The sequence below is a fragment of the Molothrus aeneus genome, chromosome 5, assembly GCF_037042795.1.
Source record: "Molothrus aeneus isolate 106 chromosome 5, BPBGC_Maene_1.0, whole genome shotgun sequence".
Taxonomy (NCBI): domain Eukaryota; kingdom Metazoa; phylum Chordata; class Aves; order Passeriformes; family Icteridae; genus Molothrus; species Molothrus aeneus.
The window spans coordinates 9,171,768-9,187,701 of NC_089650.1; the positions used below are offsets into that span (position 1 = coordinate 9,171,768).

Genomic DNA, 15,934 nt, shown 5'->3' on the forward strand with positions numbered 1-15,934 from the left:
TTTCAGTAGTGATAAGAGTATATGCCCAGGATAGCAATTAATCAAAAGAATTTTAGTGTCATTATCATTGTAACTATAACATTAGAGATACTGGCCATCAAGCAGCCAAATGTGTGTTTCAGTTTAGCAAATCAGCTAATTGGTAAATGATATTTTTAATTTGAGTAGCTGATTATCTTGAAATTTGCCAGAGATTTGGATGGGTGTCACACACCTATGCTGTATTTCCCACAGAGAAACCTGTAGTATTGTGCTATGTAGGGAAATTTTTCTCTTTCTCCTCACTTGGCCAACCAGTGGAACAATCAAATACAGCATCAACCCTGTGGTACTATTTAAACTGTGTTAATAGTGAGTATGACAGAAAAGGAAGGCTCTTGTTTCCAAATGTGGAATTTTATGTATTTTCCAAAGAAAAATAGTAATAATAGCTTAATTAAAAAAATTAACAGACTCTATATGCCATCCAATGAATAATATTTATTTCATTGAAAACTGAAAGTTCTTTATACCATTTAATAGGATTTTAGCAGTTGCCAGTGGAGGCTGCACAGCAAAGTGTATAAGGTGACTCAACCCTTGGCATGAGCAAGATCTGTCTGAGAAATGCCATGGCAGCCTAATGACCATTCTGTTACTGTGTTCCCTAAGAGCAGGATTATTTTGTTTTCTTTTGTACTGGTTACATGAAACATCCCTTGCTACAATAATTTAGGCAAAAGAAAGAACCCAAACCCCAAGGTCCAGGCTTAATTTTTGCCAGTGATATGTGGCTATTCTAATTCAGGCAGAGTATAAAGATTCATGTACAGAGGTTACACTTCTTTGAGAGTTCAGTTTTTCTGAGTGCTCAGAAAAATTTCAATGCTCAGCTCAAATTTCTATGAATGAAAGAATTTAATTTAGTAAGCAATAAATTGGCTTTTTTGAAAGTAAACTTACAGTTTGATAAGTACCTTGCAAACACCAGTCAATGTATTCTTACACTTTGATTAAGCACAAGTTTTAACCTTTTTAATCACTGAGCTTGTGCTGAGAACTGCTACCATGGTACAGCATTACTGAAGAACAGCGATTTTGGCATAAGAGGATAGTTAGTGAAAAATTTGGAAAGGTAATTGAAAAATTGTCAGAAGATTTTATCTTTTTTATACATGCTTGGGTGTTTTTTTAAAGTATTCAGAATTTTATTTGATGTGTGTGTTATGTTCCATGAAGTAAATGTATCCCTAAAATAAAGACTGTTTGAAAGATGGGGATTTTTTTCTTTGTCTGCATTTGAGCCAAAGGTCTGTTTTCTGTAAAAGTCATGTCTGTTTTAACTTACCCAGTCATTTTAACTATTTCAATATATTGATTACTAGTTAAGAATAGTTTGGTACACTGTGTATAAATAGTCCAATGAATATTTGGAAAGTGGCCAAAAGACTTTATACTACCAGGGAAAAAGACTTAAATCAACATGAGCCAGGTAAATGTTTAGCTGCCATCATTGTTTAGGGAAACTTGAGCGTAATTCTCCAAATGATAATTTGATTTCTTCATGTATCTTCCAGTTTTTTGTCTCTGTTTCTGCATTCAGATGGTGGAGGTTTTGCAGGGCTGAGCCGAGCGTGTGTGAGTTCAGGCGTTGTGCACAAACACGCGCTTGCACACTCACAGCTCCTGCTCCCATCAGCTGCTGGTTACTGCCTTGGTGCTTTGACTTTCCACACTTCGACTTCCACTGCTTCACATTCAAGTGTGAACATCCTGGGGGGGCATTCTTTCATGTTTTATGTTACTCAGAATTTCCATCTGCTTTTACTTGACTTGTGGTTGTGAAGATCATGCTTGGCCCATGGGATCTTACACAGTGCCGAGAGGATGTGGAGTTTTGTCAGCCAGGGAAATATGTCTGGCTTTTTCTTTTTTTTTTTTTTTTTTTTTCTTCTCTTCAGCAGCTTTCATATGCTCCTCTTCTTGTGTGGTCCCACTAAACTGAGTATATTTAACAGAAATACTCTCCCTCTCTATCTTCTGTGTGCTGCTGTCTTTTAGGCAGACTGTATAAGAAATCTGAGATACAAAAAATGTTAGTTATGAGTGAAAACAAGGTAGTGTTACACAGAAAGGTACTTTAATCATTGCACATTCCAAATTTTATAACAGCATTCCACATTCTGGTTGTAGATGAGCCTTAGTGGATCTGCAGTTACCAATAAACATCCCAGTTATATCTTTGTTGAGTATTTTGTGCCTTTTTTTTTGCAGGCACTGCTACAATCTACAGTTCAGCAGCAAGAAGCAGCTATTGAAAAACAGTATATATTAGCCATTGAAAAGCATTCTCACAAATGTCAAGAGCTCCTTGATGCTCAGGTATGGATGTGCACATGCAAGAATTTCCATGATTTTCTTTTAGTGCCAATTCTTTCCTGTTTGAAAAAAATATTAACACATATGATCCCCAAAAAAATGATCCATCTCTCACCTTGTTTCCTCAGCATGCCACTAAACACAAGTATTTAAAAATGCTATATAAATAGAGACTCTTCATCTGTTGGGATCAAAAATGTTCTATAACACTGGAGCCTGCTTGGAACAGATTCAAGGAGAGTGTAGCATTGAGAAAAAGTCTCAGAGCAACTTAATACTTCTTAACAGCTGCCATTTTATGTGGTCTTGGAAAAACCATTCAAATATTTTTCATTTATGTAGATAAATGAAGGATTTGATTGTGTGGGATTTGCATGAATCTTTGGTCCAAATTTTGAGATGATTCTTAGATGGTAGATGAAAACATGTGTTGTCCACACCTACTGTTATTTCATAGAAATCCTACCTAAAAATAAAAGGCTGTGAGGAGTTACATAATATCCAGAAATATATGTATACATTATTGGCCTAAATTGGCTCATTTAGCATGACTTGAGTAAAAGCACACTGCAGAGCAAGTATTTGAGATCAGAGCAATTAGAGATGTCTCTGAATAGTGTCAACCTGGTTTGTTATCAATAAGATCTTGGTTTGACTGAAGTGCAGCTCTTGAATCAAAATGACCATGAGCATGAAAGTCTAAAATCCAAGAAGTTAATTTGTTAGTAGCCCTCTGGAGTCGTTTATATTGCAACTAAGTTACCTTTTAAGTACTGTTAGCAACAATTCTGCAAAAAATACCAAGGATCACTTTTTAAAAATTTTCTTGGAGTATCTTAGTCCTAAATACATCAAAAGTCCCTTTGAAGGACTCCACTATTTCCAGAAGTGTTTTATGACCATTTGACTGTGCTAACCATATCAATTAACACCTAGTGCAAAATGTGTATTAAATACATAAGCATCTGTGTCAAAAGTATGAAGGAAAGATGTCATAATGTGGAGAAACTGATTGTATCATAAGTGAGGTTATTGCACAGAATTGCAGTTATTTAGTACTTGCTTTAAAGCTCTATGAACAAGTAAAATGAATTTTTTAAAAAAATGTTTTGTGTTTTTGAAAGGAACACATTGTTTGCGAACTTGATACCACTTTCTGAATGTTAAAAAGGAATGAACTGCATGAAATACAGAAATTTCTCAGGAAGATTTTTTGAGATTGTTCTTACAGACTGAGCAATGACTTGCACCTGTGATCAGTCAGATGTGCATCAAAACCCCAAAAGCGGGATAGAAGTGTGGAAACATGCTGAAGAGGTTCAGATTTACCTGGGGAGAACCCAACAATGTGAAAAACTGTTCTTGGCCGTAGGACAGAGAGTGGTTATGACAAAACACAGTGCCCAGTTCACATCATGTCTGCATTTAACGCCCCTTTGTATCCCAGAAAAAGTGTAAATTTTGTTCACTAATTTCCAAGTCATTTCTTATTCAATACAATTAAGGTTTTTCACCTCTCATTGTAATGTAACACTGGGATTTTGAAGCCTAATCAAATAGACAAGTGTGGGTGCTTGTGGTTGAGCTATCAGGTTTAATTAAATATGATTTATACTGGCGGATTTTATTCACTCATAAAACTTTGTTGAAAGATCTGAGAAATGGGTGGCATGTTTTTTTTCTTCTTTTTGAACACATCTATTCTTAAATGTATGTTCTCATGTTTATTTTCACACTTCTTTTTCTTCAAATGATTTTGTTATGTGCTAACATAACAGAAGTTGAGTTTGATGAAATGACTGCTGATATTTATACAAAGATTTCATTGCTGTTTTGTGTTATGGGATTGTACATGCATAACCACCTTTACATGATGATCTATGAGTGTTTGTATCACTGTAAAGAATTTTTTTGGTGCAGCAGTAATCACACAGTGCAAGTATACACTCAACACAAAAATCGTTTCCATTTTTTGGTTCCCTTCCAATATTTGTGCCTTACAAGCAGTATTTTGCCTTGAAAGTTTTAAGCCTGTGTAAAACTGTCAAACCACATAGTTTTTTGAGCTCATTTGCCATTCCTTTTAAATTTTCTGCTGTTTTATTTCTAGTTCCATACAAACAAGATTATCTCATGATGACTCTTTTGTCATGCCTTCTACTTACTCTCATTTCCCCCCTAAATTCCCATGCCCCTCCCTCACAAAAGTCTCTTTGAGATGGAAGAAAAGCTGTTTTTCTCTGTTTGTCCTTAACCTTTTGTTAAAGTTTATTGAAGTTTCTGATTTTGAGGTTTAATTACATCAGAGGTGGAGGTGCAGGTTAAAATCCTGTCCAGAGAGGAGCTGTCCTGCTGATACTGTTCAGTGTACAAGGTTGTGTTTTCCAGGATGGGGAAAGAAGTGAAAGACCTCATTGCATGGTCCTATTCCAGTTTCCAAATGGAAAACTGCCTGCAGTTGATATTTGGTGATTATGTGTCAGGATTGTCAGCAAACTGGCTCTCTGCAGGAAGCATCCTGGGTGATGATCACTGGAATGGTTCCTTCCCATGTGACAGCCTTTGGGGCTGCTGGTTTTCCCAAGGAAATACATTCCCATATCCAAAGTGGTGTGGGGAGCAGGGGAGGGGGGATTCTGCTCCTCTGCCTCTCTGCTCTGCTGAGCCCTCCCTGCAGAGCTGCCTCCAGCCCTGGGATCCCAGCACAGGAAGCACAGGGAGCTGCTGGAGCCAGGCCAGCGCAGGGACACCAAGGGGATCAGAGGGATGGAGCAGCTCTGCTGGGAGGAAAGGCTGAGGGAATTAGGATTTTTCAGCCTGGAGAAGAGAAGGCTTTGGGGTGACCTCATTGTGGCCTTCCAGTGCCTGAAGGGAGCCCTCAGGAAAGATGGAGAGAGACTCTTGACAAGGGCCTGGAGTGACAGGACAAGGGGGAATGGCTTCACACTGACAGAGAGCAGGTTTAGATTGGATGTCAGGAAGGAATTTTTCCCTGTGAGGGTGGTGAGGCCCTGGCACAGGGTGCCCAGAGAAGCTGTGGCTGCTCCATCCCTGGAAGTGCCCAAGGCCAGGGTGGATGGGGCTCTGAGCAAGCTGGGATAGTGGAAGGTGTCCCTGCCCATGGCAGGGGGTTGGAACCCAATCACCTCCAAGGCCCCTTCCAACCCAGGCCATTCTGTGATTCCATGATGCCAACATTTCACAAAGCAAACCAGGCACATTCTTGTGGCACATTCAGGGACACCAGTGTCATGGTATCCTCCATCAATGAACAGGACAAAGAGAACTCTTTTTATCTGTGCCAGAAATCAGTCATGTCATATACTGAATATTTAGGAAAGCTGTGATTGTCAGTTTTACTTTTCTAGAGTTTGATGACATCAGAAAATACCATATCAGTTCTTTACAAGTTGGAAAATCACAAATTCCATACTCATAATTTTCTGAGACATAAAATTTTGATGTCTTCTGGAAATGAACATCAGCTGTGATCTTGTGGTTTTACTCATGTGCTGTGTGAAAACACATGGTGAAAAACATAAAACATAATCAACAAATTTTTAATAGATTTTTTTAATACTCAGAAATTTGTCATACTATTCAATCAAAGCAGATGGTGTTAAAATGTATCTATAGCAGGGTATATATTTTTATTCTTCTTAAAACAGTAAATGATCTGTGTATCAAAATAAAATCTTAAATACCTAAAGCAGTTATTTTTCACGATGATTTTATGTGTCTGAAACATGTCTCACATTTGTAAATGCAGCAGCATTTAAGACAACTAGAGTTACCCCCATGTCTTTAATGCTTTTTCCAATGCTTTATCATGATGTTGGCTGTCATTTGTATGATAAATAGTAGTTCAAAATCTCTTGCATGAAATGTTTTGTCTCTTTGAGACTCACTCAGAGAAGTACTGGTTTATCTTCAATATGAAAACAACTGCTGAAGGGTCAGTCAGAATAAAAATTCCACTGGCTGGAGCCCATCTTTTAAAGTGTGTGATGCTTTCAGGAACAGCCTGTGGCCAATCAAGAAACTGGTGTGACAATAGTCATGAGCTGCTGGAATGTGATAGGTATCTTATCTTCTCCATATTTGGATGATTCATTTTGATGTGTTTTGCATAACCTTTTGTGAAAAGTACCACTGTGTCTCCCAACAACTCCTAGAATGTAGAATGACAGTTCTCTTACAGCAATTGTTTGTGTGCCAGGGAAAATGTTTACTTCCATTGGAAACTTAGTTTCACAGGAGATATAATTTTCTCTGATTCCAAATAATTGCTTTTATAGCTACTCAAAATGTGCCTCGTGTTTCTCTAATAATGCTTATTTTATGAACTTTATGTTTTTCTTCTCTTGAAAGAGGCTCTGTATTTTCCCCATCTAATGGTAGTAATTGTGAAATTTTTTAATGCATGATCTTGAAGGGGCCATATGCAAACCAAATTCTGAGAGTCTTGTGAATATTTGCATTTTTAGGAGTCATTGGCCAAATTTTTGCAGTGAGAGTAGTAATGCTAAAGACTTGCAGACTGAAAATACTAACGCTGCGGTGGGCATAACCTTTCTAGTTCAATAATTCCAACTATGATAGGTTTGGAAATTATTTAGAGTATTTACCATGTCCCCTTCTTTGAGCATTTCCTCTCAATTCCCAGAAATCTTGTCATTTGCTGCTGTAGAAATATTTGTTTATTCATTCCCTTCGAAACCAAGTACTTCCAATCAATCCTTCCTGTTACATTTTCATGTAATTCACCTTCACATAATTCATCTAGTTGTGTGTTTTCAGGTCTGCTGCTCTTTTGCCAAGAGTGAAGTTACACTTTCTCAGAACTTAAAGGAGCAAAAAACAAGGATTGATTAATATGCTGTGGCAAGTTTCAGAAATGTATTTCTGAATTCCTGATACCTCCTTGGTAATACTTGATTTCCATGTATATAGAAAGAATCAAAATGAAAAGAGCAAGAATCAGCTTTTCCTATGCTGGGATGGCTTTTTATTTGTTTCCTTGCTTTTTTTTCCTAATTCTGAAATTTTTTCAGGATTTATCCTGCTTGAGAAGGGAAGTGGGACCAGATGGCCCACTGTGCTCCCTTCCAGCTTGACCCATTCTGAGATTCTGTCCTTCCATGAAAAAACCTGGTGACAGGCAGAACTGTTTGGTAGTTGGTTTTTTTTAATATAAACCCTTACCAGAGTTTACTAACCCAATTTCAATATACCCACTCTCACATGCTAGCTGGAGGTCGATTTTGCAGTCCCTTTGCACTGTTAAGTCATCCAGGATACTTTTATTGTCCCCACCAAAAATCTTATTTGGAAATTACATTTGCTTCCTTGAATTTGTCAAGTGGCACTTGAAAGCAGCTCTTTAGAGTGATTTTTTTCCCTTTCTCTCTTTTGTTTATATAACTTGTTATCTTCAAACATTCACTAATTGTTAGGAATTTACACCCTCAACTCTTGTTGAAACCCTGAACAGCCAAGCAATACAGAATGATTTTTCTCCTCAGTTATTTTTCTGTCAGCTGTAGTTGAACAAAAAATTTGTTTTTTTTCTGTTTTGCTGTCTTTCATTATTGAATATTTCACTGTTTACATTGGTCATGTTTAAGGAGTTCATTTCCTTTATTTCTTCCTGATAAATGGAGCAATTTGTGGAGAGCTCATATGGGAAATGAATTAGATCAAAAAATAGAAGAGGTCATTGATACTTTTTTATTATTGTCACATTTTTGATAAGTTGCTTATCTCTGTATCCCCAGGAGCTTGAAGTGTGTTGGGTTTTTAATGATCTCTATTACTATGTACACTTTCCAAGAAAAGTATTTTCATTATTAGATGTCTTTATATATCTTCCTACGTTATTTATAAAAACTATGAAGTACTTATGCAGCAAAATGTTTTAAACCTAATTTCATCCTCAGATGTGGCTCAAATGATAGAGTTTGTGCACTCACTGTATGCTGCTGAGTGGAACCCTGAGTAGAAACCCATCTCAGTTATTTTATTACCTCTATTAGACTTTTTCTTTATATTTACATTGTTTTAGCTTTTCTCACATAATAATGTTTTGCTGTTTCCTGAGCTGTCTCTTGGAAAAGCTCTGCTGCTTTAGTAGACACTTGGACCTCAAACTGGCAAAAAAGATGCAGTTCAACCATGCAGTAATAAGTTATAATTTGAGGAAGTGGAAATATGTACCAGATGTTGGAATTCTGCAGACAGATTTTCCACCTTGCACTGCCAAACACTTGAGATGCCACAGATAGTGAGGACAGGGTAAGAAACCACTTACAATTACCAGTCCTTGTCATTTGACTTAGGCAGAGCTTAGCAGTGCTGAAGAAAAGGTGCAGTATAAAAGAAAATGCTATTAAATGTAGACAGCCTTGTTTAAAGGACCAAAAAACAGTTACTAGTATTTTAATAAGGTTGCCTTTTTCCCTCAGGATAATATTTTGAATAGGGTGTAGAAATGGGAATATTTCGATAACATTACAAAGTCATGATGTGTTTTTGTTACATCACCTTCCTCTCACATAGATAATAATGTTTCCCATGACCTGTGTTATTTCTTCCTACTGTTAGATCCCTTCATGGGAGACAAAAATAAAAGTAGAACTTAGTGAGTTAAGGTTTCTTTTAAAATAGGTGAACAGATTTGAAGTGTTGAATTCTTGAAAAGCCTCATTCAGTGTTTTATTTTCCATGCTGGTGAATGAAGTGCTGGAACATTTACTAAATATTCCTGAAGATAATTTTCCCCAAGTCTTGAGGGAGGAGGATGGTCCATATATTATGAAGGTACAAAAAAGCCCCTGCAGTATTGCAGATGACATTATTTTGTTTTTCTCTATTAAACAATTAACTACAATGCAGCTTCATTAGATTAAAAAAATCAGTAGATACTCGTTAAGAGGAAAACTGATCTTTCACTGAGGGTGAATTAGACATATGAATGTCTCATACTGGTGTTGGTAATGAAGGCATTAAAATAAGTTTCTAAGTATCATTTCTTTAGTGTATGACAATTGTTTCCTTAAATCTGTGGAAGAGGGAAGCACCAATAACTTGTTGTAGTGATACACCAATCGATGCAAGGACTCTTTCCTGTTTAGTTTTAGGATAGTCATATTGACTTTGGTTGTTCTGTGATGTTCTTTGCTGTTTTATTTGTGGATTATTATATAACTGGCTACTTTTACATAAACTATGAATAGCAGCTGACAAAATTAACTAATCCGTACCAAATTTGGTGATCCTTGCATGATGATTTAGTCAATTTTGAGAAGGAACCAATCTGAAGAAACATAAATTGGATGTCCATTACTATAGCAAAAAAATACATTTTTCTTTATGGATTAAATCCTGAACACATTTAATTTTAAATGAAGCAGTACAGGACTCAGAAAGAAGCTATTTTTTTAAAAAAGCATTCCAGTTCATGCAAGACACCAAATTTTTTCTTTTTACTTTAAATTTGAAGTTTAGGATTAATAGGAATATGCAAGGAATTATAACTGTACTAAGTTATAATTAGTTATTGATAGCTTTAATGCATCATTTTAGCTGAAAAGGAGCTCATCTCATGCCTTATTTAATTCACCCCATAAGTTAGTGCAATATCTTCTATGTAATCCTTCAAATTATGCTTACCTGGAAGAAAAATTTCAGGATTCTTCAGAAATAAATTTAATATATAAAAATAATAAAAAAGATGGACTAGTTGCTATTGTGATTAAATCTGTTTACAATGTCTTCTCTGACTCACATTCCAGGAAAAAAAGAAAGATTTTTTTGATTTCTTTTTTACAGGAATCAAGAAAAAACCACAGGACCTCTGTATTTATATTTGAATCTACATCAAAAGATTTTCATTTGGAACCATTGCCTAGAGAACTTCTTGCAGGGAGGAAAACATTTTAACCTATTTTTGAATGCCTTTTGTTTTAAGCTGATTTTCACAAGACTCTTCTTGACCCTCTCATGCTACTTTCCAGAGGGTAGGGTAGAAATTCTAGTATTTCTCTCCATTGTGGAATACAACGTCTTAGAAAAGTTTGGGGGTTTTCTTCTATTTTTTTTTGAAATCTCTTTCCTATGTTTTACTGGGCCATCATGTCATAAGACAATTTGCTCTTCAGAATTTCTACAACTCAGAATTTTGCACTCTTAACCCTAAACTCACTGTCTAAGGAATAAAAGAAGGTAAATTATGGCTTTGTTGGAAAGAAGTGAGAGTGCTGGGCTATGGAAACCAGGTAAAGTGATAGATTGAAGAGCTGCAGTATTTGTTGTACCTAAGATAAAGTTCCTTTAGCTCTCTCTGGATGTCTCTATGTTGTGTTCAACTCTCTGCTGTGCCTTATAGGTAACACACACAGTGTGAATGTGCAGCCTAGGAAACTTACACTGGGTGAAAACTTCCCTGGTGCTACAAAGGGCAGCTTTCACTGACATTTTATTTTTGTCCCTCACCGATTCATGCACCATATTTCCAGTTCTGTAGCCATCACTTTTTGTAAGTTACTATCTTTACTCATCATTCCAGAAACTCACTAAGGTATATTTGTTTATTAACAGTTGGATAATTGGATTCAAAGTTCCAACATGTTAGATTGGTTTTTTACCTTTTTTCTGCTTCTGAGGTTGTTGATTATTACAAGAAACCATCACCTCAACTTCTGTTTAAAAACTTCATGGGCCTTTGCGGGGGTTAATTGCTTTTTTTCCAAATTTAAGGCTTCCTTTGTAAATCACCATCCTAACTTTTACAGGAAACCTGGGAGACACTTAGTTACTTTTCACAGGACTGTTAGGTCTGATGAACTCATTATATCCTACTTAGAGGAGACAGATCACTCTGCCTTGAAAGCTTTTATTCCGTTTACTGTTTGAAGCATGGGCAGTGTGTTCTTGACAGGTACAATTACCAGGAGAAAGTGCCCTCTCCATTGCTTGGGAATTAGAGTTCAGGGTATATATAGCTCAGAGTGGTACCTGAAGTCTCAAAACTCTTCCATTATTCCTTTAATACTGTTTGAGAGAGAGAGAGGAACATGTTGATAACTCTTACCTGTGGAAACTGCAAATGCTGAATGAGATTCATTCAACTCCCACCCTTTGTCTGGCTTTAATTCCTGGTGAGAAAGGGAGGGTTTGGGAGATAAAGCTGCTTAGCTGTAGCCATTTAACTCAAGAGATCTTTAATTCTGCAGTGGTCTATTGTTCAGAGGCCTTTACCATAGCAGAACAAAAATCTACAAGCCAAATAAATGAACATAAAACTTCTTGTAATCTCCTGTTAACTAAAAATACAAGGACACTTGAAAGCTCTCAGATGTGGAAGTGCTGAAGTGAAACTCATACCTTCTGTTTGTTTTTAACCTTCAACTCTCTTTAATAAATTTGTCTGAAGGACCAACTGAGGAAGCACTGATTGTATGTAAAGTTCACTGGGAGTATTTGGTACCAGACTCTAAAGTCATTCTGCATGTCTAGAAATTCAATGTACCAAATGCTTCTCTATAATAATTTCTACTTAAAAGGGTGTAGGGATTATTTTAAAATCTGAAATACCAACCTAGCTGCCCAGACTAAAGAATAGTTCCAAAAGGCTTAGAATAGCTTGTGATGCAGAGCCATTGAAACTAACAGCTTGGAATTCTTTTGATGTAATTGTTAATAACTTTCTTTGAATTACTACTTCTTCTTTTTTTTTTTTTTTTTCCAAAGTCTGTCTGAGCACTGTCATTATACAGAAAGAACTAAAACTTTTTTGTTGACAGAAGCCTTTACTATCCATAGATTCCAAGATTTCCTGCTCAAGTGATAGGCATAACCAAGACCCCTGAATATGCCTTTGAAAGATCTGTGCTTATGAAATAAGGAATTCAGAATGCATTTGGGTACATTCTTGTCTAGAAAATGGATTAATAATACCACCAATAATTCCACATCATTTTAATAAGCACATATTTCCAGGACATTCCATGCCTCTCTATGAGGACTAACACTGCTTGTGGGGCATAGTGTGTGGAGAAAACCAAGACATTCTTTATTAGTAATTAAATTGCATATTAATTATATGCAGAATGGAAGCTTTCATGTGGTACCCATACAAATTATTTCATATGAGTTTTCTGGACTTAAGATCTGTTTGAGGGAGAAGCAGTTCACATAATATTTTATTCTGTTTTTTCCATTTCCATTTCCTTTTTTTTTCCATATAATTTATGTAATGCAATAGCTTAAGATATGTCTCTCTCTGAAAAACAAGAGTGACCCAATATAGATTCTGAAGCCAAATAAACAGTTCTCCAAGGTATTTCTCTGGGACTAATACAAGAGAATTTGCTTTACTGGGTTTAATGGACAGCTGTTGCAATGTTTGTGATGATAAATTATCTTTTGGAAGATCAGATATGAAAGTAATCATCTATGGGAGGATTATTCCACATGAATAAGCATTTATATTACAACAGGAAAGGACATACCTAGCTATTCACAAGAGACTTACAGTATTGAAATTATAAATTCTGTATTTCCATGAGAAGTAATGATACTATTTTGTAAGTTGTATTTTATAAAATAAGTTGTATTGAATTATGACAGAAGTTATTAGCTTCTATTTTGAAAGCTAATAGGGTTTGTATTTAGGGTTTTTATTTGTAAGGACATTTAGAAAGCATTCTAAATTCCCTTTAAAAATACTTGCCTCTGGTATCTTGTAAAATATGAACTAACACGTTTTTATAAACAGATGCAATTCTTCATGAAGTTCTTGCTGAGTTTCTGTGAATTCCATAAAACTCCAAATGCAATACCATATAGATTTTCTAGTCCACCAAGGAAATAGGAGAGCCTAGCTTAATCAAAGTAATCACACTTCAGTCACAGCAGCCTTCAGGGTTTTGGAATTGTTGACTTACTAGGCAACTTTTCTAGAGTTAGAGTTTTGATTGTGATATCTGTGATATTTGTATTTATCCTGAAAAAAATTGCAGAATCGCAGGTTCCTGACAGGTTAATGAGAAATTAACTTTAACTCTGCATGGAGGTTTAGATTATGTGAAGCACTCTGGTCATCATACTGTTTCACCATCAGGGGGGACTGACATTGATTTTCTCCACTGGCCATGTGTACATGTTCTATATTGTATTAATGCAAATATCTGCATTTCTGAGCTTCCAGGGTGGGCTTGAATGCCTTTTCATACATACATGGAAAATAAAATTTTAAAACTCTTCTGGAGTTTAGAAGCTGAAAATTTTGGTCCCACTGAGAATGGTGTGAAATACATCTGGTAGCTGGCCTGTTGTGGCAGCTTGAAATGTGATACAGGTAACCCAGAAATCTGATGGACAGTCTTCATATAAAACCTGGAAATCAGATGGCCAGAGTCAAGCTGGAATTCTCTGCCTGCCAGGTGTAAGCTAGAAAGTCTCATCTCACTGAACAAACTGACTTTTATTGCAAATTTTATTGCAGGTGTTTTCAAGATAGAGGTGGTTTTCTCTGAGGAACTCTCCTTAGAATCTCCTGTGCTGCTTCTCAACAAGCAAAATAAAGATTCAGTGTTTTGCTTGGCATGATTAGTGAGCTTGGATTTGTGCATATGTCTGCAAAAATATTTGCATATTTTTGTTTTATATTGTGTCATTGTGAAATAACATATTTGTAACCTGTGCAGTTAGTCAAGTGAAGAGTCATGGAGAGCATTTAACTAATAAAATCCATTTATTGTTTCATCCTTGCGTTACTGGGAAAATGTAATTTCTGTAAGTGTCCTGATAGTTAAAGCTGATGTCTGAAAACACAAGAAAAGTGAGTTACACATCATTAAGTATAAACATGATGTGAATTTTGCTACTCCTTCCACAGGTGTTTTCCATTAGAATATGTCTACCACATTCAGACCTATTTTAAGTAAATTCACAAGGAAATGCCTCTTTACGTGTTTATCCTGGAAGGGCAGATAGGTGTTTTGCTTCATAAAGCAGTTTAAAAGTTTTCTATTCTTCAAATGAAAAAATATTTTTCAGAACATAGTATTGCAGTTTGGTAATGTATTTCTAGCTGCCATTCGAGATACTTGAAATTAAAACATAATAAAATTTGTGAAACAGAAATTCCTGTTTCTTAGAAAGAAGGGAGGGATTTGCCTGCTTAACTGTATGTGTAAAAAAATTATGTTTGCTATATGCACTTACACTAATAAAAAACTCTACTGTAACTTTCCTCTTGGTGATCTTGTAAAATGTTATTGCATTGAGGCTGTACTTTCAGGTTATAATAGATCATCTCTTGAATAACTTGTTAAAAATTGTAATGACTTGCTAGCTATTATATGATGACAAAAATGCAGCATCAATACCTTCCAGCAGTAATTTTTTGGTTTTGGGAAACCGCTTAGCTCTTAGAGACAAAACCCACGTCCTGCAAATTCTTTACTTGATACAGAGAAAAAAAATTGATGTGATTATCAATAGTTCTATGTCTGCATATAGAATATGTGGTCACTTCAGAGTTCATTTTCTTCCTGAAAAAAATGTTTAGGATGACAAAAAATTGACAAAAAAGCAGAATTCTCATTTGTTCACGTTTCCTGGCTCTCCAGGGTTTGATATCACAAATGGTTGAAAGAAATACATTTGCCTTCTACTCTCTGTACATACAACTGAGGTAGTGCAAGACTAATTTAAATTCTGCAACTGTTTAAGTGAAATGAAGTGTGGTGCTGCTTAGGCCATCTTTATCAATTGTGTAAGTGTTGTTTTTATGTAGTGATTAATTTTTCAACTTCTTTCACAATACTTTTTAGACTGAAAGGAAATATTAATTATTCAGGAAATGAAATATTTCTTATTATTGGAATTTTTCCATGACATGAAATCACTTAAAGGAGTGCTGTGAATGTAATTTAACTAAATCTACATTTGAAGTAATTTTGTGAGTAACTGACAAGTCTAAGTGTCTTGGATGAATTATTTTTGTCTGTTTTACTCACTGGCCATGGTTAGTAAAATATGAAAGTTTTCTCCCTTTAGCACCAGCGACTTCTTGACATTTTGGAAGCAGAAAAAGAGGTGTTGTCAGAGAAAATAGAAGAAGCTATGATGCAGCAGTCGCAAAGGCACAAGGTACTGCTTTTGTTTACCAAAAAATAAGACTCCAGCATCATGGAGTTTATTGGGAATGATCCTGTCACAGTCACTGACAGGAGGAGGAAGTTTTCTTAAGCACTTTGACTGTTTGAAATTATTTTCAGCCACTCCTTTATTGTCTATTGCCGTTTAATTTTTCATAACATTTGCAGGAAGTGCTGGACAAGTGTTTGGATGAAGAAAGACAGAGAAGCAAGGAGGCACTGGCAGCTGCTGCAAAGGTATCTCTCATCAATTAGTGGTCATGCCGTGTGGATTCCATGTGTGTCATTAGAAATGCCAAGCTCAGACACTCACTTTTGTGTCATAACTATATTTATCAAGATCTGAGTTCTCATCTGTGCTTAGAAGAAGCTGATTCTACTGAAGATGAACATATCTGCTATATCACATG

The 15,934-nt window shown here is 35.9% G+C and overlaps 1 protein-coding gene across 2 annotated transcripts in view; it reads left to right on the forward strand.

The window, feature by feature from the left end:
- The window catches only part of CCDC91 (coiled-coil domain containing 91), a 114,595-nt gene that overhangs the window by 59,296 nt on the left and 39,365 nt on the right, over nt 1-15,934 (forward strand). For both annotated transcript variants that reach the window (XM_066549871.1, XM_066549872.1), the window contains exons 8-10: nt 2,254-2,361; nt 15,424-15,516; nt 15,693-15,761. In XM_066549871.1, the coding sequence (XP_066405968.1) occupies nt 2,254-2,361; nt 15,424-15,516; nt 15,693-15,761 (270 nt within the window). The remainder of the gene's footprint in view (nt 1-2,253; nt 2,362-15,423; nt 15,517-15,692; nt 15,762-15,934) is intronic.